A 23,680-nucleotide genomic window follows, 5' to 3' on the forward strand; every position below is an offset into this window, starting at 1 on the left:
GGAAACCTATAGCTATCAAACTGCGGAGACTGAGGGTCGACCAATCATGAAGCGGCCTCAAACAAGAAACCTTCCATAAGCCGCCCTGGAGCCTCTGTTGTGTTCGTTGTCCTTTTCACGCACCGTCTCCTTTGAGGTGAAGATTTCTTAGTGATCCCTCCCGGACTCTGCTGACTCTGGCTGCTGGTGGCGTCTCGCACATAAGTAATCAATCTATACATCAAACTCGAGAGAGCTTTAGGTGCCATGACCCAGATCATGTTTTTTGGGAAACCATAGTTGGGTACTCCAGATTAATCTTGACCACCTGATGTTCCTTAAGGTGCACGCAATGCCCGTTCACGAGCTTTCTTTTTGCATTCCATCTCCCACTGGGATGCAGCCGCCCCGGCCGGAATTCAGCTCGCCACCTCACGCTCAGCAGCGCGACGCCTAGTAGCGACTGAGCTATTGTGGCGAGTTTGCCGCAACGCTCACACATAGACAAATGTTGACAGTCACTTTAGCGTATGCTAAAGAGAATAAAGGCGAAAGCCTGCCCGCTCACGAGACATTCATTATATTACTTAACATTTTTCATTCTAATGCGTTGTTACTTCCTATTACTTGTTTTCGCTCACGAAAGGTTGTGGGTTCGAGTGTCTTAATTAACTATGTCTTAATTACCCGTGCCTTAATCAACTTCGCCCTAATTGACACCAAAGATCGTGGGTTCGACTCCCACCAGAGGTCGAGGGTTGGACTCTAGCCCTTTTCACAATGTCAATTGGAATCCAACTTGGACATATGGCCGGTTCGCCCACATCTCCAAGTAGGCTTGACTCCCACGGAAGGTCCTGGGTTCTAGTGCCTTAATTAACTATATGTTAATTAATAGTATCTCAATTAAGGTTACCTTAATTAACTTTGTCTTAACACCACAGGTCGTGCTAACGCTTCTTCTTCGCCTCGGCTTCACGCTTGTTTATAGAGAAATTCAAGGCCTCATTCGGCCCTAATGAACGGCAAAGGTCGTGGGTTTGACCCCCGACAGAGGTCGAAGGTTCGGCCCCCTATGAATTTTGGTGCCATAACGCCGGACATCGGATTTTTTGTCCCGCGAGGCGTCTAAGGCTTTCACCTTAATAAAATTAATTGCGTGTCCGGTGGTGGGATCGAACTTCGATCTCCCAGAAAAGAGCCCGATGCTCTAACCACTAGGCTGTAAGGTTTTTATTATTTCTTTTAATTATAAACGTGAAACGTCATTAATGTTGGTCAGAGGGGGTCGCTTGCTAAAACCGCATGTGAGAAAAACATGTTGGAGTAGCGTCACTTACATCTTTACAGCAGTGCTACCCACGCGCCTTATTTCGGCATTAATGTCGTTATGTAACGGAGAGAACCCATTACTAGATCATCCATGTGTCGCGTGCGCAGGTGGCAATATTGTCGAGCCATGGCGCAATCGGGGCTACATTTAGCCTCACGCTCATAGGTCGCTGAAGCGTATAGCTCCCCAGCACGGTTTGTCAGTTCGATGGGACATTGTCGCGTTTGAGAGAGCCCACTACGATATAGTAGGTACGATATATATGAAACTTATACTGGTGTTCCCCAGGAGTTATAAGGCCTTGAAGTGCACAATTTGTTATAGAAGTTTCACACTTGCTCGGCTATGTACTTTCACGATAATATCTCTGCATAAACAAGGAGGAGCACTTGCCAGAGTAGCTCAGGAAAATAACGATGACGTCGCCTAGTTCCTGCCTACATGCAACGAGACATTGTTAAATCGTAAAACCAATATTCTTAAGCGAGTTTGCAATATCGCTTGCGGCACCATCGATAATCTTGGATGTCTTTGTCGTCTAGCAAGAAGATCGAGGACTACACACATAGTTTGAACTATGAAGCAAACAGCGGTGAGTGTAGTTCGCACAGATTGCAATTCACAACTCGACACTGAGTGCCTCAAAGAAAGCAGGAAGAATTCCGGTTCCGTCGTGATGTGTCGAATCCTATAAGTAAAAGCAGGTAAAAGCCTGAGCAAACCTGCTGTGCTGGGAGCGCTGCGGGCGTGACTCGCGCTGCTGACGCCTCAAATAGGAACATACTAAATAAAAAAATAAAAAAATAACTATGAACAGGTGCCGATCACGCTGTGCCGCCAAACGCCTTCTCGAAATGGAGTCGCCAGTATTAAGCCAGAAGCTTATAAAGCGGTACAACAGCGTCTGCTTTATGTTTTCTTTTTATATGGAGTTGGGGATGGTGTTACTGCGGGGGCAGGGGGGGGGGGGGGTGAGCGAGGCAGGCGCTCGTTTACACTCCGGAATAACTGTGCACTCCGGCAGAACTTGAAGGACAAAAAGAAAGTCATACTCGGCACAAAAAAAAAAAAAAAACGAAAAAAAACGAACAGTTCTTAACCACATTATTATACAACACACACTACGGTACCTTGTCCGGTGTAAGCGAGCGAAATATAAAGTTTAAGGAAAGACGCTCTCAAACGCAGTATTTCATTTAAAGGACATTCCTATTCGTACAACTCAATATCATAATTGAAAGAAATCACGCGGACTACAATCTGATAAGACTTGGTTAGCGTGAGGGCGCAAAGAGATAGAAGCTTACAACAGCTAATCACACTATAGTGCAAGACTTCATTAGAGCATGATCGCTTCTTGCACTGCACTTCACTCCGATCGTATACTTTCAAAACACCGGTAGGTCGATGCCAGTAGTCATCAAATACAAACATAAACATATAGGACGTTCGCCGCCGCTCACGTAATCAAGATCGCCCATCACTCAAGCACTGCCCGGAGAAGCTAGAAGCAATTTCATCAGGTTTGTGATCCTCGTCCGTGGAATACATGTGCACTATACCCTCGCACCGAAAACAAAACGAAAGCAAAGAGATGCGCGCATGCAATTTCACGAGCACGGAATTATAGGCGCGGCCCTGTCGTCGGGCCACGTTTACCCAATCCCCGCATGCAATTTCAATATTGCACGGTGATACCCGTTGACACCGAGCCACTATCCCCGTCCCGGAACGGGGATTTAAGCGAACCGTTACCGGCGGGACGGCGCGTTCTCGAGGCGCCTTCCGACAACGGGACGCCGCTGCAGAGCCTTCACCCGCGGCCGGCACGGGACACGCGTTTTCTTCGCGCCCATCTTTCACTTGGCTGTTTTATTTTCTTTTTTTTTTTTTTCTCCGGCTGCCACTCAGAGCCGGCATCCCAAACACGAGGCGGCTGCGGCGGCCGGCGCCCCGAGCAGCGCCGAACGGCGCGATGGCGGTTGCCGCGAGAAGGTTGGGTGTGGGGTAAGAGGGGGGGGGGAGGGGTCGGGCTCGGCAGACAAGGAAACAAGGTCATGACTAGTCCTCCTCTCTGGCCGAGCCCGCCCGTCGTATAAAATCTAGAACAAGTTCAGGGTGAAATAGTTGCTGGCTTGGCATTGATCCCTGTGGATGCGGCGCACGACGACCTGCGACGAGCCACAACGTCGTCGACGCTTCGCAACAGACGCCGCCGACCATCGGCGGGCCACCGTTCACCGCCCCGGCGAAGGAGAAGGACCGCCGAATCGGTTATCGCCCCAACGCGCGCTGCAGTGATCGGACGTTTCGTACGTCGACTTCGACTCTGTGCGTTCGCGAAGGAAGGCTTTCTTCCCGCACCTCCGTTTGTGTCGCCCGATCCTGTGCCCACGGACGTTTTTCTTTTTTTCTTTCCGACGATACGCCGCTCGATTCGTGCCGACCTTGCTGGACTATAGAGTGGACTACTACTCGCTGCCTTTGACCGTGTTGTGAAACATCGAGTCGGATCACCGCCGCCGTTGCCAGGATGTTGCCGGCCGTAAGTATACGCGGTGGCGTTTCTCACCCGTTTGACAAACTACCAGTGTTTTGAGGCTTTTCGCAACCTCGCAATAACGAAGTTTGCGGTACCGAAGAAAAGAAACGTATTAACCGTCACTTCAGATAAAAGGGAAATCTCGTTCGCAACTCTTCCATACAAGTGCTACGTTTACCATCTTGTCATTCTGGGAACCGCGAGAGAAACCGAGCGAACCGGCACGGCAGGCACGAAGGAATTTCGTTGTAACGAGTTGCCCCCAGCGCGGCTGCCACGTCTCGCGCAGCTCTCGAGCTGTGTTCAGTACTTTTCTTCGATTTAAAATATGCATTTATCTCCGCACGTCACACTAGGAAACAAATGATCTCTCTATGAGCAAGGATTTTCGTTTCCCACTCTCGCTGATAACGCCGACAATTTTTAGAAATTCTGAGGCGCCAATGCTCCTGTGCATGATGCCTTTACTAAGCGAGCAAAATATACGTTCTACTTCGCTTAGAAAATTTCGAACGGCTCTTAGGAAATCTAAAGAAATACATACGGCGAGTTTATCTCAGATACCTTTTCAAAAGTGTCGCCAATTGCGGAAAGTCTTATTGCTCGTAATGTCGCGGGCGTTAAAATGTAAAATGTTGCTTTAAGTACTATAAGGGCAAACAGATGAAAGTATCGACGGAAAGACCCCCGTCTACAGTTCGCAGCCGTATCTAAGGATATTAATGCTGCATGATAGACAGAATTCTCAGTAAATAAACGGAGGCTATATCCAAGCCAGCCACCGGGCTACCATCTGTTATTCATGATTCACATCCTGGACGCCTGTTGCACTTTATTGAACATTATATTAATAGCGAGTTTTAGAATAGGGTGCCCGAAAGTTTGGGGCCCAAAAGAACTTTCGGGTATTAGCGTTGGGGCACGCATGAGCGAAGAGTTTCAGAATAGGGCTTTGCGTTTGCGGTTAGCGTCTTGCTCTTGCAGCACCACTACAGCGTCCATGAAAACGTATTATAAATAATTAGATAAAATACACCATTTTATGATAAGAGCAGCAATTTTTTTACGTTAGTGCTTTCGCGTTTAATTACAATATAGAGGCTATTCTATTAGAAGTAAGCAATCTCTCGCGCTTACGTTTGGATAACCAACAGTACGCACCTTCAGCAGCCAAGATAAGCCGTATTAGGCCAACGAGCCATGAAATCGACAATCGAATTTGGAATTGGCGGCGTGTAATGAATCAATATTCATGACACACGCTAGTTGAGGGAAAGCGATAACCGCAGTCACTCCTCTTAGCTTAAGAACTTCGCGCGTTACCACGAATCGAGTCCAGTTTGGTGCTAGGTTAGAGTCGTCGCTTCGGTGGCTGCGGCCAAGTTCGTTGACGCAAAGATTTTGGGGCTCCCGATAGATCAGTGAAATAGCGCGCTCGACGCAAAACCCAAAAGCAGTTTGCGTCTTGCGCATGCGCAGTGGATTCGACGCCATTTCATTGGGGCCATTTTTTGGGGGGCCCCATTCTAAAGCTCTCTAATATATACAAGAACATATAAGATGATTCACTTGTTTTATGTCGTAATAGGGCCAACTTTCGAACTAAAAATAAATAAATCGAGCTATATCCATGGTGTCACGAAAAATAATAGACGCAGTAAAAAATGGAATAAACAATTTCCTTCATCCGTCGCGAGTTCGAAATGTAAAAGTGCACACCTATGTCGATCTATATGATCAAATGTGCCCATGTTTTAGTGAGTGGTATAATAAGATGTTATTGTTTCGAACGCGACGGCACGTAATATGTCCCCTTTACAAGAGAGGCACAACCTAACAGAGTGAAAGTAAACGACGCAAAAGATGGCCTCCGCTCTCATTTGATTGCTCAATGAAGTAGTTTGAGTGAGCGAAGTTGCAATAAAATGATAAACATGACTGTACGGCCGGTTGCAAGCGAGAATAGGGGACATATTATCTCTCAATCGTTAGACCTGCATATAGCAGGGCTGACATCTCCAGCCGCCGTTAAACTCTCTCTCCCTCTCTCTCCTGCAAGTGTCCTCAACATTTTGCTCATAGATTATCATCTCAGAGCAAAAAGATAGTGCCTGCTCCTGCGACGAATTCGATAAAATATACGAATTTCGATGTCACGAGTAGGCAATCGCTCGGAAAACGGCGTGAAAGCCATACGCATTTTCGTATACGCTGTTAAATCCACTAAAAGGAAGGCATCGAATCGATGAAGAGCTCTGGTCGCACGCTTGGATCGCATCTATTCGAACAACTACGGTTCTAAACCGTATTGATATGTGGCTTCCCCATTTATAAGAAATGCAACATGCCTGCATCTTTAACGTGACCCGAATGCGCGAAGATACGGTCGTTTTTGCATTTCGCCCCCATCGAAATGTGGCGGCCGCGGCCGGCATTCGAACCCGTGACCTCGCGCTTCGCAGCGCAACACCACAGCCGCTAAGCCACCGAGGCGGGCGGAACGCAGACCGAATTGGTCAATGTGGGGTGCAGTAGGATACTTACTTTGGATATGCTCAGAAATCAATATGAAATTAAAGACGCGGTATGCCGCCTACAGAGGGCCTGCCCCATGCGCACATCTAAGCGTTACCTGAAGCGTGTGGAGAAATCAGGAAAGGCGTTCTACGCGTGTTTATTGCCTTACATCGAGACAACTGAGTTGATCAATGGTTGATTGAACACCAAGGTTAACAACGTAAGAGAGAGAGGTAGAGTCAGGAGCTCTTTAATTACCCTGGAGAGATTTGCCCGGGGGCCCACTATTACCACGTTCAATAACATATGTAATCGTAACTAAGAGGCAGAAGGAACTGCTTTCAAGTGGGCCAAGGTAACACCACCTGTTGAACCAGCACCACCACCTTGTTACGCAGCTGCGTATGCGGTATAAGTGCTTTTTGAGAGAACTGATAGGCGTACGTGTCTTAGACAAACGTGTTTAACACAGAACGCCAGACACGCACACAGTGGTCCCAGAAATATCCAGTACGTGAGCCCCGTCGTATAGTTTTTGTCGAAGGAAGGAAATGATATAAAAATAATTAACGCTCACTCGCTCGCGACACAGACGTATAACATATGCGGTTGCGTGTAGAAAAGATAAAAAAAAAGAAAAGTCACTACAGTTGCGCTTTAAAAATAGCCGCGTAAGGCGTTACGTAATGAACAAGCGAGTGAATAAACGCAAATGACACGGTGGTCTATTTGCGCAACGTAATGAGGTCACTTTACCGCCGAGGCTGGTGCGGGGAGGAAAACGCGCGGCGCAAAACGCTTCGACCTCTTTTGTATGCAGCTCGCGCGTCTCGCGGGCGTTCGCGGGCTGTAGTCGATAAGCGCGGAATGCGGAACACCTGCTCGACCTGCTCGGCGCGGGCTTACGGGGCATGCGTTCCCACCCGAAAATCGCTACACTGTGTGTGCAATGTGTGGAACATTTGATTAGCGCGCTTACACTTAGCGTAGTCGCGAGAATAGAAGCCAAGGAACGTAAAACTTCGCTGTTCGATTGTAGGTCGCACTGTGGCAATGGGCGCTACAGGTTGGCCAGCACTCACTTATCAGTGCATTTCTTCTGGGGGGAATGTGCACTCACGCGCACTCATACCTCTCTCTCTCTCTCTCTCTCTCTCTCTCTCTCTCTCTATATATATATATATATATATATATATATATATATATATATATATATATCTATATATATATATATATATATATATATATATATATTATAGCAAGAACGTGTGTGCGAATACTCGCTGCCGCTGCTAATCTACATTGGCTCAACAAGTAAAGCTTCAACGCTGAGCTTTACGCTTTCAAGCTTTACTTGCTCAGCCAGTGCAGATTAGCAGAGACATTGAGTATCATTTGCACAGACGTTCTTGCCACGTCGAAATTATCGCTGCTTCCGAGCGAAATATAGCCGCCTGCTACACGTTGTTTGCTGTAGAGCCAACCTCAAGAATGCCATTTCTAAAGATCGTTTGAGATAAATTGGGAATTTGAAAGGCACGACGAGCCCCTACTGGCACCCACGCATTCAACGTGACGTGAGGTTTAGAGGAGCTTGCAAGACGGTGCATCGCTGTACTTCACGGAGTCTGCGAGACAAGAGCGTGGGTGATAGCTGCTTTCTTCCTAGCTCCGAATTCGGGGCATCGTTGCTGACGCACGCGTTTAGTTGTTGTTGAGCATCCGCGAAGCTATACGCACAAATGCCGACATGCACGTCATCGGAGCAGAAGTTTGGAAAACAAGTTTCAGCAGAATTCCTAAAACTATGAATACAAATAAGGAAGGAGAGAGAGAGAAAGAGAGAGAGAGAAGCGTCGAATATTGCTGCGGCTATTCGAGTTGATGGAACTTCTTACAGGAAAGAGCTACGGGGCTCCAAACATATTTATTCATGCATCGTATGATTATTTATTTTGCTTATCGCTGCTTGAAGAAGCCATCATCCCTGTAGTAGATGAATAAAATTCCTTTGCTATCCTACATGCTTATACAATTACCTGTTTTAATATGAACAGTGGTTTCATAATAGAAATGATCGACCAAATACGCCATCTGGTCATAAAATTCCAGTATGCGGAACAGAGGTGCGATCAACTATACTATGAGTTGAGTGAGCTGTTTCTCTTGACAGTCTTCTCATAACATCATTAATAACGAGGACGAAAATAACAAAATGAACAGCGCTCATCCTGTCGTATGTGTTCTTTTTTTGGCCTCGTCCTGTTATATGAGCTCAGCCAGATGTCATCACAAGCACTGCATTGTTGGTTAAAAAGTCTGTGCCACATAAACCGGAGTCATACAGCGTGAATGATACTCACTCACACGAAATCCAGGGGTGGTAGACAAAGGAAGGTCAGATATGGATAAAAAAAAAACGTAATTGCATTATGCGAGATACTTACCGGACTTCGTTGTTGCTGTCGCCTCGAACTATATCTAGTGTATTCCAAAGGAAACGTAATCAAAGGCCTGGGTTGACCAATTCTGATATCTTTCCTTGATGTGCGTCCTCGCAAACGGTTTAACCTGATTTTGTAAAACGTGGGTCGGTCCTGATGGCATGCTATCGAATTACACTAATACGTTTGTGTTATGAGGAACTGTGGGATTTTACTTTTAGACAGCGGACATACTTATCAGGAATAAGAGTGGAGGAACAGTAAAGTGGGCATGTTTGAGCTGATATATGATGAGCAAGATTGCGAAAACCAAAAAAAAAAAAAAAAAATTCTGCACGTTCTCTTTTTCCAGTGCATTTCAACATTTTTGTTTACAGAAAAAAAAAAGAATTCGGAGCGGGTTTACAATACGTGAGATGCGGGTAAGTGGGGATCATTCGCAGTCAAGTAGCCTTTTTCGGAGCTTCGCAATAGACTCAATTCGGTTGGTTACGATGATGCTGACGAGGCAGCTCAGATAGGTGAAGCCCGCTGTACGAACTCACGCCGTTAGAAAGTGAGAAGTTTAGAGGACGCATTTTTCTTCTGAGCCCCGGGAACCACGAGCCCAGTTTCCAAACCATTTCATCCGTGGGAGCTGTTTATTATTGACAAGCCGCTTTCGGTGATGATACACTTCTCATCGCGACTGGTTTGCATCTGCTCTCACGAACGTTTGAAGCGTAAGTACTCTTTCTTTCTTTCTTTCTTTCCTTCTTTCTTTCTTTCTTTCTTTCTTTCTTTTTCTTTCTTATTTTTTACGAGCAGTTCTAGCACAAGTACATTTTTTCGTTGATAAAAATCCTAATTTTGCTGAATTCAGTTTCGTCGGTGAAAGACTGAGCAACTTCGTCCTACGCGCAAGTATAGCTGCAGAATGTAAATTCTCAGGAGATATTTCTTTTTGTGTACTGAAACGTTCAGTTGAGAAGGTCCGTCGCCATCGACAATTGCCGTTTTGGCTACATATAACAGATCAACAGATACAAAGACATTGACGAAAATTCGCTGCGAACCCACACGCTATGCGTTCTTTAGTTTCGAAGAAACACATACACAAGAGAGAAAGTTGAAAGATGACACTTCTGGATTAACTACGAGCAAAATTTCTTCAGTGACATGCAATATTATTATTTGTTTTCAAAACGTATACTACAATTGACAGGAGAGGGAAAGCGACGAGCAAGCTGGCAAGTGCCACCGGAAGGGGCACAACGCCTGCCTACGCTTCAGAAAGGAGGAAGAGAGAGAGAAGCATGGAATATAGGAAGGAGAGGAGGAAAACGCGGTGCAACCGCTTTGCAGGCATGAACTCGTGGCTTTGCACGCTTGCTACCGAGAGGTGAGTAGTCGATATTTTGAGGGGGAGGGGGGGGAGAGGCTTTTCATCAATCAGGATAATGTGCGTGGTAAAAGAAAAAATCTTGAATAAAAAAAAATTAAATTGAGACTCACATGGCACCCAAAGCTATAACCGCGCGAGCACCGCATTATGCTAGCCGCAGTTGTACCAAATGAACACTGTACACAGACCTGACAATTGTGGCGCATAGACAGAAGCGAGGGGTGTTGTGACCTCCCTTCATCCCCCATTCCCCTAGCGGTTAATCAACACGACAAAAGAAAGAGAGATGTATGTTTTATTGAGTTGTAGTGCTCTACCTTAATGTAACACGCAGACAGGCCAACGTACACGTTACCACAAGAAAGCAGGCACTTGCAGATAACGCCGGCACTGTAGGGCGTAGAGTTGGCAATATGGTTTAGCAAAGCTTCCGCTGTATTGACCAACCCCGCTGCATTTAGTCATTCTTTGAATGGACGCAAAAGTGTTGCCAAGTGCCTTTCTTTCTTTCTTTCTTTCTTTCTTTTTTTTTTTGTAGGTGGAGACCTCAACTTCTTTGGCACTGCCATTTTTTTTAGACGGTGTGATACCGAGCGCACGTATGCAATCACTACATATTTGTCCTTATTTCGGGAAAGGAAGTGTTCATTAGAGTGCTTCCATCCAGCGAATTTTATCTTTTCAAACAATCTCTGAGAGAGAAAGAGATAAACAGATATATATATATATATATATATATATATAACATTTATTTCATTTTAGCCCCCTGTCCGGGGCTACTGGGCCTTGGTGTGATGGTGAGAGGCGGAGTGAGAGTGCTATGTTGATGGCGTCGACCCTTGATTGGGCTTGGTGCGCTTCTACTGGTAAAGTGCGCGCAAGGGACGTGTTAAGTTCCGTCAACGCGGTCACTTGGGCTGGTGTGGCGTCAGTCGGCCACTACTGAGGTGTCCCAAGTATAGATTCAAGTGCGCGCGCTCACTGCGCGGGCAATCCCAGAGTAACTGAGTCGCTCCACCTGCACATAGAAAACTAACTTGCATGGTACGGGTTCATGATCTCGACAGTGCAGCATTTAAGCACGATAGTATCAAACAGTTTTCTTGCTATGTGAGAATGCCCTTAAGAAACATCCAAAATGGCTTAACTGATGTCGATACATACACCTAGCACGCATCCTTGTCTAGAAATGTAGGCGACACATAGAAACTGCAAGTTTTTACAATTTGAAGCCTCGCATCTTCCCCGTCCGGGTCCATATTTTGCATGGTTACATCAGAAACGTAATCCAACTAACCCAGTCCTCTCTACTTGTGCTGATGCACTGACCACCTTCCATGGCAAAGATCACAAGTAAGCATCTCTGGAAGGCTCTATTGTAGAACGAGAACGAATCACAGACGTAATGTTCGGTCTCTAGAAGGAAAAAAAGAACCAAACAAAATGCGCGAAGGAAAGAAGGAAGAAAGAAAGAAAGAAGGAAAGAAAGAAAGAGAAACGAAACAAGAAACAGTAGGCCATTCATATTCCGGTGCTAATGTCGTTTTCATTGCAAATTCGCTGTATTCGACACAAGCATACTGCACATAGTCCAGAAATCTGGTCATGTAGTTGAAATGGAGTTGAGGCGCAACACAGGCTTCCACTTTAGACGAGGGCATTGTGCGAAATATCTGTGCAGAACTTGCGATCGCTATTCTTCTCGGCGATTAGGACACCTTATAGGCCACGCTCAAAAAAAAAAAAAAAAAAGAAAAACGATGACAAGAAAAAAAATGAGTACATCGCACACGCCTCTGCACATTTGGTTCACTGGGAACAAAAAGCGTGCTATGTTTTTCCTGGTGACCCATTAGCTCAAACGACTTTTGCAAAGTATCACACAGTACCAGCTGTCGAAACCTATAGGCCTATAGCGCCCCAAGCGGGTCCTTAATGGCACGTCGTTAAAGCCGCCCGAGAAGCACGTCGAACAACGTTAAAGCCAATGGCCGCGCGTCTTTTATTGCTCAGCGGCTTCGTGTGCGTGCCTGCCTGCTCGCGCAACACTTACGATGAAGCTAAGCGAGGCGAAAGGGAGCACCTGTAGCGTAACGGTGACTCGAGTGTGTAAGAGGGTGAGGGAGTGGGAGAGTGCGAGTGGATCAAGCTTCTGTCTAATTGCATTAGTCAGAGCGCGAGCGAGTGACAACAGGACCGGCGTAATGTAAAGATTCACATTGCTCGCGAATCTATTGCGTTCTTATCATCCAGCATTCACAGTCGGCTGATCGCCGTGATATGGGTGCAGCGCCGGTCCGACCACTGGCGAGGTGAGGAAAGGAAAAGAGTTACAATAGATACGCTCACATTATCCCGGCCTACGTGGCTCTCATGTTACTTATTTCAGTGAAAAACAGACCACGTGAGTGACTCGTTTGAGGGAAAGTGAGTTTGCTCTTCGACATCTCTCGCATCAGGGAGCGAGCAAGTAGTCCTCGATAAGGTTAACCTGTTATTGATTTGACTTGCTTCAAATTTCTACAACGAAATGAGACGGATTTCAGCAGCTCCCGATGATGTTCACGTGGCCAGACATCCTAACCGAACTCTCCCGTCGAAGAAGAAGAAAAAGAAGAAAAAAAAAAAGACTTGGGCGTGCCGGATGTACTTGGGTGTCGCATTCCCGAACACTTACTCATTCCTCATGGCCAACAGCGCCGCATGTCACCCTTGCGGATGTGTCGAAACTATATAGCACATGCCGTACCACTCTCCATCCTTCGAGTCTCAGCGATATGCTCCGGTTACGACTTTCCCCCACTCACACGACAGACCATACTCGGAAGCGAAGACCTTAGCCGAAGAACTCTAGTATACACAAGGCCACCAAAGAGCTAATGCGTTTCTTGAAGGCAACTGGACTGATCTACATATCATACTTTATCTACCTATCTCTCTCATCGAATCAAAGATTACATGAGTGACTCTGCTGGGTGACGGATGAATACAAGTGTGATAAAACCTTTATTTAATCGGAGCTAGGGAGCGAGTGGCTGAGTGAAATACAAGGTAAGCTCTACGCTGATTTCACCGAATGACAAAAGCATGAGCCGTGAGTCGAGACCGAGCTTAACAAGCAGCTCGAAACTCTCGGACAGCAAATATTGGCGAATTCGGAGAGGTAGGTATACCGAGGACATCGTTGTCATCCACCAAGAGCAGGCTGCAGATGCTTGCCAAGGTCCCGTTGTTCTTCGCTTCTTTTTCTTTCTTCATTTTTACGCTTCGTTTCCTCGTCCCGTCAGGAACCGCGTTTTTTCCGCGCCGCGCGCGCAGCGCTCGCGCCGCTATACGATTGCCGGAGGCGCCACGCTGACCGCGTTTAATTGCAGTCCAAATAGGAGCGAGCTCACGCGCGCGCAAGCCGTTTCTTCTTGTTCTTCTTGCTCGCCTCGTCTTCGTTTTGGGCTCCGAGAGCGGCCAACCTTCCGAAATGAGGCTAACACGTGACCGGAGAAGAAGTGCCGACGACTCGACAACCCTCCTCTCGTGACCGGCAGCCGACTTCAACCACCTCCGCCTCTCTCTCTTTCGCCTTCTCCTTCTTTCGTGCTCGCGTTGAGAAAAACGGGCGAAAATAAGATCGCCGAGAAGTCAGAGTGGTTGGTGCGGGTATGTGGTGCTGGTATGGGGGGAAGGAGGAGGTGGAGGGGGGGGGGGTCATCAACAACGGCGCAGCTTCTGCTGGCACGGGGCCTCAATTGACCCCTTTCGGAGCTGGCTTATGTGTGCCGCGCCATTCCAGCAGAAAACCAGTAAACTAAATACACCGCCGGAGGAGCCGCGCACAGATACCCCGCGCCGGCCGATGGGGTGCATTGGCGCGAGGAAAGGCAGGTATAAGATTGACACAATAAAATTTTTTGCCAGGTTTGCAGATAAGGCCGGTGCAGATCGCACAGATTTCCAAGGGCTACGCGTATCTGCTTAAAATCTGCTCAGAAGTAGGCCTCCGTATCCTTTGAGGACGCGAGAGACGATGTGGGTGGCAGGCCATTTCGGTTAAATGGAGGTGTGTATAAACAGTTACACGTCTTTTTTTCTTCTTTTTTTTGCTCTTTAGCGAAAGAGGCTAAGACGTGCCTACTGTGCCTGAACGAGTAAAAGCTGGCAATCGAGCCCTCGACCTCGCAATGAGCAGCATGTACGTGGCAATGTCAAGCTACTCGAGTTGAAGATCATAGGATAACAAGAAGGGCGTTCGCTGGTGTTGACATCAGACCCGAATGTCTGACGTTGTAATATTCGCCATACCTTTTGACTTCAGTTTGCCCCTTTGTTTAGATTCATTTAATTCGCACAAATGATCACGGGTGCGAGTTGTATTGGAATGAGTTGCGGTTCATGAATTGAGAACGAATGATAACGTCAATCACAAATGTGACAATCATTGTTGATATGCTGAAGAAACTGGTTCAAGAGCGACAATGACACGACGAAGACACGACACGATGAGATGGCTACAAGATTAAAACGACGTCGTGACAACAGTGAAGCGATGTCTCATGTGTCGTGATCGTGGTACGGAGTCCTAGATGGGGACTGATTGCGTGTTCTTTTGCGGTGACTCTTTCTGCTTCAGCAATTTGACGATTACTAACGCGAAGATGATATTTCTCTTTCCTACGTCCCAGAATATCGAGGATGAAATGTAGCTTAAAAAAACGTTTAAAGGAACATTAACCAACTATAGTAAGGTAAGTTGCAATAATAAATCAAGCTTCTGCAATAGCTAAGCGGCCGCTCTTACCTTCAGATGAGAGAGAAAGAAAGAAAGAAAGAGAGAGAGAGAGAGAATGAACTTTATTCAAGAACCCCGGTCCAGGTTCGCCCGCATTGTTCTAGTTGTCTGCCAAGCCGAGCGTTATGACGAGCTCGATCATGGCTTCTACGTAGTCGGAGGAAGAGTCCTCCAGCAACTCCTTAAGTGCTGCAGGTCTACGGGTGGGTGAGAGGTTGGCAAGGCTAGCCTGAATAGCGAGACGGCTCCCCGTACAATGTCATAGAATGTGAGCATTATCCGGGAAGCCGCCACATGCCGTGCAAGCAGGTTTACCAGGCAAACCTTGTATGTAGTGCTGGAAGTGTGGGGACAAGAGAGAGTGCACGGATTTGTAAGTCAGGAAAGAAACAAACACGAACGAAGGCCAAGTAGCGACGCCGGCCAAAAAACGTTGTGACGCCCGGGATTTAGGCAGGTTTATTCAAACCTAATTTAATGCTTATCATTGAACAACGATTACGTTACATTCTATAGATACAAAGGAGTCAATATATCGAGTTCCGAAAAGCTTCTACACGCTGGAACAGCCAAATAAACAAAGAATAATTTTAAATCTGTGAGGTTACATTGACGTGCTACTCTTGAGGCTCTTGCGCGAAATTCTAAACAGAAAAACTCACTCTTCATTTTTTCCCGTAATAAGCAGCCTTTATAGCCAAGTCAATGAAAATAGTATCTAAAAAAAATACTTCACTGGCATAAACTTATTGAGCGTTGAACGAGACGGAGGAAAACCGAGGGGCCCGGTTTCTGTTAGTCGCAACTATGTAGTGTTGCCGTTTGGTATCACTCCAAATAATAATAATAATAATAATAAAGAAAAGGGGGCCCGGAAAGCTTTCCTTGATGAGCTGCGCGATACTGTTACGAAACACGACCGTGGACGCGACATTTTTCACGCAGCGAATCCAAACTGATCGCACGCGCAGTCCGCGACGCCCCCGCGGAAGGACCCCCTTCGAATGCGCGTTCGTTTCACAGGCAGATGATCCCCGAACGTTATTTGCTCGTGCCACGAAGAGTCAAGGACCCCGCAGGGTGGTGGCGATGTACACGCGCCTTCTGTGAGTGAATCGGCCGCCCCGCTGCACTCACCCCTTTGGCTGGAAGGGGCCGCCCTCAAACCACTCGGCACGAGTCGCGTTGCTGCTTATTACACAGGCGCACACGAACGGCGTCGGGTGCGAGGTCGAACGTTGCCACCTCTCGCCGAGCGCGGCCGCACCGTCGCGCTCCACCTGCTCCGTGGCTCCGGGATCGACCCTCAGATGCATCACATCGCGGTCGCACGAAAAAGTAAACGAAAAGCCCATGGGAGGCGGCACAGAGTATGTGGGCTCCGTGCGTATACGCATTGTGTATAAATAGACGCGCCGCAGCTTTTGTACGCCGCTACACCACAGGAGCACCGCCCCCCCTTCTGCTATATTCCTCGATCTTTCTATATTTCCCTGCGATGGCAGAAGAAGAGGTTGCATTGCCAGCAATACGCCGCGGCCTTTCTTTCGGCAACCCGAAACTCCTTTCTGATACTTGGTTCACCGCCCCCCCACCCCCTACCCTCACTTTCTTATTCCACCTCACGTACCGAGCTGGCGCGAGCGTCTATTTTCGACATTTTCTGCAATTCTTTGATTGCTGTGGCATACGCGCGCGCACACACACACACACATGACGTGAGAAACTGGCCTGTGTATCTATCTATGCGTGCGCGCGGATAACCTCCGTCACGAGCGTAAATCTTGCTTCTTGGTCGGCGATGGCGGCGTGGCGCAGTGTCGTGAGCGTAGCTAGCCAGCCTTTACAGGGTGCCGCGGTGTGCTATGGTGCTTGATGGAGGAAAAAGTTGGGCATAAAACGAGGTAATGCTGCATATGGGACGCGAGGAAGAAAAGATAAAGAGGAAATAAAAGGAAGAACCTGCGGCGTACGACGCAGAGTCAATACCTTATGAATTATGGGCGCAGAGAGGCGAAAACGGCCCGGCGATAAAAATAAGAAAGAAATGATGATCCGGCGCGCCGTAGCCATCGTGAAGAGAAAAGGACCAAGAAATGAGGACGGAGAGGTTTTATTATATATGGCTACGCGAATGCTGGAGGTGATGGTAAGAGCCTCAGCGTGGGCAACAACTTCGTGCAGTCGTAATAAGCAAAAAAAAGAATAGGTATGCACGCCGCGTACTCTGACGCATTCGGTCGTTCGCTGCTTAATGATTAAAACGGGTTTATTTATTAGCATCGCTCAACATTGCACTTGCATATATTTTGTCTTACCCTAGATACAGACAGAAAAGTGCTTACTGCATTCCCGTCGAAAGCACTAAGGAATATGCTGGTATTAGACTTGGGAGTCTGAGCCTGGGAGTCTGGGTGCGACCACAGGGGGTCAGACTCCTGGGTTTGACCCCAGATAGACAAAATTAATCCCGAGCCTTCTAAAGCAGCGTCCCTGATTGCTCAAGAGTTTATTTGGGACGTTAAGCCCTAAAAATCAGCCAGTTAAATAGGAAGCTGGATCAGCAGACGTGCTGGTCCTGCGCGACATCTTGCCCACCACGACAGTTCTCATGCTGACGTAGTACGTCAGAATGGACGGAGCGACGTCTCTGGACTTCCAAGAATGCGGTTGGCAACTCGTCCTGCATGCCTCGTATACGCGGTTGCGTGTGAGCGTATGTGTGAACGGCGGCGCAAGTGACCACGCGGCCCTCAATCGCCTGCAGCCGTACAGCGAGACGTGGTTGGGGAGCTCCAGCCTACAACCAACTTGCTTTCCGGCTGACCTTCTCGGTCGTGGCGGAAGTCGGGCGCGCGGTTCAGTGTCAAGAGCGGGCCGACAACGCGCACGCCGCCGTCTCCGCACGCACGGGCGGCTCGCCGTTCGTTTGCGGAAGCTTATAGCGTCGTGTATGTGCCACACACGCACCCTCTTCTGCGCCCTCCTCGCCGCACCCGCACGGAATATTAATCGAGCCAAGGCAGGGGACACCGGTCTGTGGGCCTTCGCGTTCGCTGCTGCTGCTGCAAGCGTGCGTGGCACATCGCGACTCGGCCATCGCCGCCCGCAGGCGCGCGTGGTGCGTGCGCCTTCCCTCTTCGACGAGCTGAGAGCTCACGTGCCGGAAAATCAGCGGCGCGCCCGTTGTCGCGTGCTTCTTCCCGCCGTGGCTGTCAGACGAGGGCACGCACGAGGAAAGAACCAACTGCCCGTGTTGTGTGTTGAGCGTAACACCAACGGCGCGGAGGCCTTATAGCAGCGCTTGCATCGCCTACCCCCCCTCCATTTGCGCAACAGAAAACGAGTCAATCGTTCGTTGGCCGAGCGGAGATTTCGGCGTTCGACAAGACGCTCGCGGAACCTACTATAGTAGTGCACTGCCGCGCCGCGCTATCTGGCGCGATGAGAGAAGGACGGCTAGGAGCAAACTGTTTCAGGAGGAACGGGCCATCGTCCCGTGTGCTGGCCGCCGGCCCTGTTACAGAAGCCGCGGTGACACGAAAGCGCTTAGTTCTTTCGACATCGATGGGAGGTCGTGTCGGGTGAACGCGCTCGGGCAAGTTGCGACTGAGATTTGGAACGGCTGCTTTTTGGTACGTTCACGGTCAGTGAGTCGGGCCGGGTCGTGTACCGCGCTCCGTGGCCTTAGAAGCTGGTCTATGCGGTGATAGCGCGATTTCAGACGCTTAACGCGTTCGCTTACGGCCTTGCGAAGCCACAGCGTGCGTCGTTTCTGATTCGACATTGCAGCAAAACAAGTGAAATGAGCTAAATCTTTATCGCTTTTTTTGTTTCTTCAGTATACTCAGTACGCCTGCACGCGGATCAATGAAAAAATCCGGCAAAACGGCATGAAAGTCGCCGTTAAACCGTGAGCAGATTATGTGTGCATGCATCCCTTTTCTGTGTGTTCCAGTCTTCCGCACTGTGCTTGTATTCGCTACCCATATACGTTCAAGACAAAACTAAATTAAGCGACCATCCATTCTTGCCTGCGAGGGGCGTCTTATAGTGTTTACTGATAAAATGGTCACCTTGCGGGCAGGAATTGACGTAATCCGTTGGGGCAGTAGGTCTATAGAATGTCAATAGATAGCCCGCGGACTTGGGATCTAACGTAGAGTTGTCGACTACAGGCTGTTCATAGGCAGCATATGAATATATGAGATAGAGAGAGAGAGAGAGAGAGAGAGAGGGAGGGAGGGAGGGAGGGAGAGAGAGAGAGACGATGACGGCTGCATCAAGCTGTGTTAAAGAAGCAACATAGAAGTGGCGCCGCCGCTAATTGTGAAAACACGCGGAGGTCTCACGAAGGACAATGATCATGATCACTGGCTGATTTATGCCAACTTCAACGCGAACGTCTCTCCCAGAGATATACAACTAAAGCTACACTGTGTGAGCCGAACACAGCCCATGAATCCAAATTGCGTTGTCTCGCAACACCGTCGAGGCCTCTGCCTCACTTGAATGCCTTTCTATCGCTACGCAGGAATCCAATGCCTTACTCTACAGACTATGGGTTATCTGTACTACTCAGTACATAACCTGTCAAACTGCCTTTGTTTGGAATCTCAAGGATAGCGAACCCAACGCATTTCTGATTAGCGTCCCTGCTTTCTTTCTTTCTTTCTTTCTTTCTTTCTTTCTTTCTTTCTTTCTTTCTTTCTTTCTTTCTTTCTTTCTTTCTTTATTATAATATGAACTGTCCGCGCTTGCCTACCAATATATGCTGCCCTATTTCTATCGCTTAACGTTACGCCTATCATCTTTCGTTCAATGTTTCTTCCTTATCCTCTACAATTCAGTCCCGCAAAAGACAGCGACGCGAAACCGCGAGTTGAAAGCGTTCGAGTTGCGCGGGCAAAAATAATTGCCACCCTCCATCCTGTCGACTGCGCTTTTAGAGTTTCCTTCCATTTTAATTCCTGCTTCTATGCCTAACCGACTTAGCTTAATAGCAGCGCGAATTTGTGGCCTTCACCTCTCCCTTCTTTGATGTCACCCCTAGTTCATTCCACCCAAGGCGTCATCCTAGATTGTCACTGAGAGCATACATCGGTTATACGCTTTCGTTCGCAAGTATATCCGTAAGCTATACCGCGCTTAAGCTGGGAGTGCTTGCCGAACGCTATCCATCACGAAGGGCGCGGGATGAAGATGGCAAAAGAAGAACGCGAGAACAGATGCACGGGCCGATGCCACAAGGCGGACAGTCGCGAAGCGCGGTGCACCTCGACGTTCTCCGTTGCGTGAAAGCCGTCGACGGCCCCCACAGGAGAAACATGGCTTCTGCTAATACTAAGCCGCGCCACACCAAACGGCCACAGCTGGTGGACGCGCGGCTTCCTCTAACGGGACGAAAAGAGCGCCAGCTTGCTTGCTTGCTTGCTTGCTTGCTTGCTTCCTTGCTTGCTTGCATGCGTGCGGCGGGAAATCGTCCGTGTCTGATGGCCGTCACCCACTGACCATGGCCATGAGGATAGATGCACGCCGAGCGGAGACAGATAGAGAAAGAGAAGAAAGCAGTGCGCCTCATGAGGCTCTACCAAGGCCTTGCCGGCGCACCGCTCGATAGATACCGCGAGAGCAGACGCGCACACCGACTCAAAGAAAAGTACGGGAGAGAGGGTAAGAATGAAAGAGCTATGTAAAAAAGAAAAGAAAGTAACGTTCAAGGGAAGGGGTATATCTAGAGCACCTAGAGCCGCGAAGGTAAACGCATTACACATTTGGAAAGAAAAGAAAAATATAGGAGAGAGAACTGCCCTTCGGCGCAGGAGGCGCAAGGACCTTCTTCTCCTAGGTCCCGTAAAACGGCATCGACCTGCCCTGGTGTGTGTGCGCGAGTTTCTGTGGACCATCCGAACAGAAACAAGGCGTGCGTCAGAGCGTGACATCTTGCTCAGTGCCGTAGGAGCGCGTGGTGCATAAGAACCAAAAGAGAAAGAAAGAAGCGCCGAAAGAGGAAGAAAAAAAAACAGAAGAAAGAAAGAAAGTTGGGAGAAAAGTCAACAGGTACTCCTCCAGGAGGGAAAGCGAAAAAAAAAAAAAAATAAGACGGCAACTGGGCTCGATTGAAAGTTGCTACGGCTTGATGGTTCAGTCTGGATTGTGGAGACGCCGCCGGCTCGGCGTGAAGCTACGGCGCGGCACGCGCTCGCGGCAGTGCCGGCGTCGTTGACGCCTAAGGTCACGAGTTCCATTCCATCCTCCAGAGGCTTTTCTGTTAATCTTTCTTTTATGCGTTATTATTGCTATTTTTCATTCCTGGAGGCGCGTTTTTTGAAAGGAGGTGTCTCCGTCGTTCCCTTTCGCGCTCAGCTCACTCACTGACTGCGCTCTCGCGGCGGCGCCGCATCATTTAAAACCAGCTTAACGATCATTCGTGAATGGAGCTCGCCTTTGGACGGCGGCGCGTATACATGAAAGCCGACTGACTGCCCTCGTGAGTGTCTGGTGGGAAGAGAGAGAGAAAAAAAAGGATTAAACTGCGGGAGCATGCACACCACGAGCCATGACTAAGCTTCTCTGTGCAGTATAAGGCGCCCACGATGCTCTTTGTCGGAGGAATGGCGCAATCTCCGCCGCGTGAGCGCGTCTCTGGAAATTGAGCGCCGTGTCTGCCGGCGACGCTGACGAGTCGGCAGCGCGTGTCACTGCTGCGCGCCTACTATTCCTGACTTGGTCTATAAGAAGTCTGTGCTTGGTGCAGCGAACACGCGTTAAGAAGGAACTCGGTCATACTATACCCGTGTCGGGTATGCGCGTGTACGCGCGTGACTGTTGGGTTAAGTCTGCTATGCCAGAGTTGGCAGTGATGCCGAGTTGTCCGAAATGCGAAATGAATGAAGTGCTCCCTTGCGCACGCTGTACGCTGGCTCCGTAGCAGACAAATGAAGATTTAACACGGAGGCTCCGCAAGGCGAACAACAGAGGAGCTCTTGAAGACCGAGGAATCAATTGCCTCCTCTTGTGACCAACTGCATGCAGATTGTCAGTCTCGCCTGGACCTGACGTGGTGCGGAAGGCCAAACCGCTGGGCGAAACTCGCCGAGGAGACCGCAATATTCAAGGAATACTTGCGTATCTTGCTCGTGAAGGACGCCGCCTGTCTCAATGAAACTGTAGCTGTTTTGTCTTTTAGGCGCTCTTACATATGTCGTTTGTGCTACCTGCGTACCCAAAGTAAGCGTATCTTTGGTTCCGGCTTAAGGTGAATAAGGGTTTACAAACAAGTCCTGAAAGATGAAATCAACTCGTTGATACCACAGAATATCGAAGACATAACAGTATACTAGATACAACAACCAACGTTTCTCCGTCTTCTTCTATTTTGTTGATTACTGACTTACATTTGTGAACGACCTCGAAATGTACTAAAGTGTGCCAAGTTTATTCCGCAGTGTGCTATTATGGTTTCCTATTTTCTCTGTAACCGACGCGTACTGCAGTATGGCGGATCTCGGACATGCGCTCTCAAGCATTAGGCCGAGGAAGAGGAAGAAAGTATATATACGTTGGCTGGGCCACCGTCAGCGCGAGTCCTCGACCTGTCGTCTCTAAGGTCGGCCCGCATTTTGTCGCACACGGGAAGACAATGCATCTTTGTTTCCGTGTTTCCCACGACCGGCTACGACGACGACGACGATGTAGACGCCGTCCCGTACGACACAGTGTCGCCGCGTGGAGGACTCAAGGGCAGCGACCTTCCAAAAGTGGCCTTTATAGGGAGGGAGAGAAAGGGGGCGCCGACTACACGTAAAACCACAACCAACACCGACAGCTTCACGTATAACCCTTTCCCTACAGGGCCAGATGCACGGATAACGGAGTTGGCTCGACGATTACGCACCACGTGAGTGTGCGTGCGTGTGTCGCTACTTATGGTTTGCTTGAGTGCAGCCCAGTTCCATGCGGAATCCGCCGAGCCACCCTTGTGACCTTCTTAAAGAGATACTGGCCGAGATGAGTAGTGGCGGTCGACGAGAGGGCATCGCCACACCGAACCTGGAAGAAGAAGAAGGTACACGCCATCGCACCGTCGCATCAGAGGAGGATCACCGCTTGTTTGCGCGGGCTGAGCTAGTAATGCCCCCCCCCCCCCCCCTCCCTCCCCAACCACTCTGTACTAAAGAAAAAGACACCGCAAGGGTTCTGAGTGGGGTCGGGCGACGAATGGTTGCGACGCGCTCCGCGGCTTGAGGTGTCCCCCCTATGCAGGCGCTTCAAAAGCGCACTCTTCCTCGTTCTAAAGCACCCGACTCGTTTTACTTCGCCGCGAACTTGCCCCCGCTTCGTCTGCAGGCGCGTTAGTATACGCGAAGGGTCGTAGAAACTTCGTCACTACACTACAGCCGTCAGTTCTCGGAGTGGAGCCACCGAGTGCATTGAACTTTGTGAGGGGCGGGCGTGCTTTTATCACTTTCTCAATATAGCAACGACGTAGCTATGAACTTGATCGCGCTATTCTACACGTTTTCAACGTGAAAGCAGCCAGTCTTGTTACGGGCTCCACTGCTGTGTGCCCTAATTTGCATGAGCAGCTAGTGCATTAGGTTTCTTCACAGCATCAGTCAGACGGCTCACGTTCAACTCTAGCGTACGCGTAGCTTTTGATTACCGAAGAATAACAAATAGGCCCCTGCCAAATCTT

The 23,680-nt window shown here is 48.8% G+C and overlaps 1 protein-coding gene across 1 annotated transcript in view; it reads left to right on the forward strand.

Annotated features, from left to right (window-relative positions):
- The first annotated feature begins 1,601 nt into the window (after positions 1-1,601).
- LOC126536651 (uncharacterized) overlaps positions 1,602-23,680 on the forward strand; it is a 37,193-nt gene continuing 15,114 nt past the window's right edge. Inside the window, exon 1 of the mRNA XM_055073664.2 lies at positions 1,602-3,857. Coding sequence (XP_054929639.1) covers positions 3,846-3,857 — 12 coding nt within the window. The 5' untranslated portion in view covers positions 1,602-3,845. The remainder of the gene's footprint in view (positions 3,858-23,680) is intronic.

This window comes from Dermacentor andersoni, chromosome 4 (genome assembly GCF_023375885.2).
Source record: "Dermacentor andersoni chromosome 4, qqDerAnde1_hic_scaffold, whole genome shotgun sequence".
In the NCBI taxonomy this organism is placed as follows: domain Eukaryota; kingdom Metazoa; phylum Arthropoda; class Arachnida; order Ixodida; family Ixodidae; genus Dermacentor; species Dermacentor andersoni.